Consider the following 4,610-nt stretch of genomic DNA (forward strand, 5'->3'; position numbering starts at 1 on the left):
TGCAAGGTCAATGGTTCAAGCTCACCAGCTGCTCCTCGGAAACCCTATACAGGGTCACTATGGGTTGGAATTAACTCCATGGCACTTCACACAACAACAATTAGCCATTAAATGTTCCACAAAAAATCATGTTTATACAAATATCCTTAACTACATACACATACATACACACACAAATAATCACCAATGGAAGCTGAGCACATTTGTCTCATGTGGGTTTCTATGACAGAAGGATCTCGAGAGCTATAACTTCCCAATTCAGGGTAAAAGCTGGAACCAATATCATCTGGTGGATTATGTCTCCCTTGTGGATAGTTTTTGGCTATCCGTGGGTCCCAATGCTCCAACAATGGATGGTTCCAATGTATATATTTACCATCAAATTGTGGATTTCCATACCAACTGTAATAAAATACATGTAAATAATAATTTAGAGGTGGCAGTTCTTCTAGGTTAAGTTCAGAGGATTTGGAAGGTTTCATAGTAATCTCTACACTTTTTAAATTCTTGGAATTTGTTTCATGGTTGATATTGTCACTCTTTTTGGAATCAGATTTTTTCTCCAAGTGAATAGTTTGTTGTCGAAAGTCTGGAAGAATGTCAAGTCCAAATGGATCTCCAAATGTAGCTGTATTTGGTCTCAAAGTTTTTAAACCAATCATCAGTGAGAAAATAAATAGAATGAAAAGAGACAAAATGATGCAAGTCCTTCTCCGAAACTTTGCCATGATGACATACTTTAAACTCCAAAATAGATGTTTTGCTGTAATTTATTGGGGGGGAAAAAAAAATAGTAAGTGGTATGAATAATATTTTCTAATACAGTCAAAATGAAAACTTAAATCTATAAAACTCATTATTATTGAAAAATTGATACATGCATTACAATCTAAATTATATCATCAAATTTTGATATCTACAAAGGAATCTAAATCTGGCTAGAATTTATGACACTATTGATTTAGAAATATAACCTTTGTTTGCATGACAATTATATTCAGTCAGATAAACATTCTAGAAATTTTAAGAAAGCTAAATATAATTAACTTTCACTATGTGACCACATTTTGTGCATATTCAATATAGTAAAGGAATATTCCTCTACATACAACGCACTGAAATGACAGATTCCGACACAAAGGGATACGGTAAGACAGGGCAGAACTGTTCCTTTGGGTTTCCAAAACCACTAACTCTTTATGGGAGTAAACAGCCTCATCTTTCAACTAACATTTTATAAGGTATAAAATTAAAATCACAGTTAATAGAAGAAAATACTTGTGAGTACATTAAAAGCCAAGACACAAAATGAATTTTCAACAAAGTGGATTTTTCATTTTATTTTTTTACAGAAGTATCAATTTCATAAGAAGACAGTATTTACATATTTAAAATAACATTTTCAACTAAAATAGAATCAGACAAAATGAAAAAGCAGTGAAAGCAGGAGAAAATGATCATAAATTTGATGGTTCCAGTATTTTTAAACTTTATTACTTTGTATCTTTACAATGTCTTACTTAGCAAAGGTTATAAATAATAACTTGTATCTTCTGAAATGATGTTATACGTGTGCTTTAATGCTGATATTGCTATATAAATGTTGTTGTGCAGTATTGCCAAGTCAGTTCCTACCCATAGGGACCCTGTATTTCCAAGGAGTGACTGGTGAGCCTGAACCACCAACCTTGTGGATCAAACCAACCTTGCAGTCCAACGCATTAACCCACAGTGTCACACCAGGAACATATATATGTCCACATATGTATGCATGTTGTTGTTAAGTACCATCAAGTCGGTTCCGACTCATAGCAACTCTGTATAGGGTTTTCGAGGAGCAGTTGGTAGGTTTGAAGCACTGACCTTTTGGCTCAAGTGGACCTTGTGGTCCAGCGCATTATCCACACCAGGACTTTATATGTATGTATAGGAATATTTACATATAGACATAAGCACAGATGAATAAAATATTCATCTTTTATATACAAATTTCTTATTAGAAATTTATTTGATAGAAAATTGGCAATGATTTATAAATAAATCGCTTTATTTATAAAGTGACTTTTCAACAATACATCATGCTGATATTCTAGAGAACTAAAGTTAAAATAATGATAACACTGATTGAAAAAGGCAAACAAGTACAGCAAGCAGTCTGAAAGGTAATTCTAATACACCTTCTACAAACTGCTGCTTCAATCATGTGTGCATGCAACAAACATTAATATCATTAAAACTATTTCATTTTGAGCTAGAATCAGAGGTTCTTTTCAAAAGCAACCTTGTTTAATTATGAAATGTATCACATCTTAATAACATACAACACCTAGTATTCAGTCAAAAGTATAATTATAAAGTAAACATCTAAGTATCCATCTCCTAAGCTACATAAACAAAATGATCAGTGTAAAAGCTCTTTATCACCTTTTGTGACCCCTTTCAATCACCAATCCTGGTCTTACTGCTCACTTAAGGGCAACTGCTTGAATTATGCATTTTTTATTCCCTCACCTTTCTTTATGTTTTCCCCACAAGAGCATCCTTAACCAATCTTAATTTCATATTGACCATAGAAAATTTTATTTACACATACACATAAACGGTATGGATATATGTACATTGCTACATGTGTATATATATAATTAACCTTGCATACGTTATAATTAAGTGTACCTAAATATTGTGGAACTGTGGGATAAGCACTGGACCACAAGTTGTTTGAACTGCAAGGTCGGCAATTCAAATTCAGCATCTGATCCTCGGAAACCCTATACAACAAGGTCACTATAAGTCTGAACTAACTTGATGGCACTTAACAGCAACTCATATAAAAAGCCACAGAAATGAACTTTAAACAACAAAGGTAGATGGGTTTGGAAATTTTGTTTTAATAACTATGTTAATTTTTTTTTTTTTTTTAACCTGTATTTTTTTGCTGTCGGTACTTTCACATGTGAATACTTTTGAAACTATGGTTGATTCTCTCTTAGGGGCAGTTGATGCCATGTCACATAACTGCTTCTGTTTGGTATTTTTCCAAAACCAACATAATGAAAGGGTAGACATCATAAGAATAGTGAGCAGAATGTGAGAAATCTGTGATCTCAAGGCAGAGTTAATGGCTAAAAGAATCATAAAATTGTGGAGCATTCAGACAAGGAAAGGATATTACAGATCTTTCAGTTCAGAGATTTTTAAGTGTATTTGTAGCTAACTTTGAAGGAAGTTTTCTTTTTAACCAAACACTTACAGAACCCTAATATGTAAAAGAAGCAATGAAATAACTTCCAGTAGTTCCTGACTTACAATGGAATTCCATTTTCCTGATTCCATCATAAATTGGTTCTGATGTTAATTTAAAAAACTTTTTCTAAGTTTTCAGTATTTGTCTTTTATTAACAACATCTTTATAATGATAACTTATGCATTGCAACATTGTTTGTAGTAACAAATTGAAAAACAGCAACAACAGTAAGTGGTTCCCCAGCACTTGAATATGCTGAGTAACTGGCCTACGGTGGATGTAGAGGGACTAATCCTTTTGCTTGATTTCTCTGCTGTCCCTTGTTGGGGTCCTTCCTGCAGCTTTTTGTTGTTGTTGTTTTAAAAGTTTTTATTGTGAACTGAGTGATTATTTACATAGGAGAACATCAGCTTTACAACATCGCTTAATTGCAATGATTACAATCTCCATGCATCATCATTCAACAATGTTTGCTTCCATTCCCTCTGTTGTTTTTTTGTTTTGTTTTGTTTTTTTTTGGGGGGGTGAAGTGGAAGGGGGGGGGGAGTGTATACAAAACCACTCCGTAATATATAATGATTTAAACAACCAAAGCACACATTCTGCAAGCCTGCTTCCTGGCAGCCAGGACTCAGTCCCTCTCTTTCCATGAGTTCAGACTCCCCAGCTGCTCCCTCTCTCCATGTCCTCTTCTCTGCCTCCATCTCTGGTGTCCCTGATTCTGTGGAAAGGGTCCTTCATTCTGCTTGTGCTCTTCTCCGTTGACGGTCCTTGGGTCCTTTGTTTCTGGACTGTAAGGTTAACTACTTCCCTGTTTTTGTTACAAAACTTCTAGATTTACAGTTGTGACCATTGTAATCAGTCATGATAACAAGTACTCACTATTGAATCACAGAATCTTATCCCTATCTCTTTTCACCAGACCCGTTTAGACAAGATGAAAACTATTCAGTGGGGACACTACCTTTCTCTGCACACCCCTAAACTAAAATACCTCCTGAAAATTTGTAAGCCAGTCACTTTGTGCCTTTATGCTCCCCCTCCCCAATTTGAGGCAGTCAACGTCTAAGTTGCCTGTCCATATCTACCCTGTATAGAGAGGTGATAAGATTGATAGTTGATGTGAAGACTGCTTCCCTCTCTGTTCATATTTTGTGCTACTACATCCATAAGTATGTTGTTGTTGTTGTTAAGTGCCGTTGAGTCAGTATAGGTCAAATTTTTCATATTGTAGCAATTTACTCTCGTTTCCTGTATCAAAAAATTGTTTGTTTTCTTTTAAATCTTCCTGTAGTCAAATTCTGATTATCAAGTCATTGAGGCTAGGTCAAATGGATACTATCAGCAAATTTGGGTGTTTTTGTGT

At 34.6% G+C, this 4,610-nt stretch overlaps 1 protein-coding gene across 1 annotated transcript in view; it reads right to left on the minus strand.

The window, feature by feature from the left end:
• Positions 1-758, minus strand: part of MANEA (mannosidase, endo-alpha) — a 20,773-nt gene extending 20,015 nt beyond the window's left edge. Inside the window, exon 1 of the mRNA XM_006865854.1 lies at positions 185-758. Coding sequence (XP_006865916.1) covers positions 185-728 — 544 coding nt within the window. The 5' untranslated portion in view covers positions 729-758. The remainder of the gene's footprint in view (positions 1-184) is intronic.
• Positions 759-4,610: the final 3,852 nt, after the last annotated feature.

Source organism: Chrysochloris asiatica, unplaced genomic scaffold (assembly GCF_000296735.1).
Source record: "Chrysochloris asiatica unplaced genomic scaffold, ChrAsi1.0 scaffold00084, whole genome shotgun sequence".
NCBI lineage: Eukaryota > Metazoa > Chordata > Mammalia > Afrosoricida > Chrysochloridae > Chrysochloris > Chrysochloris asiatica.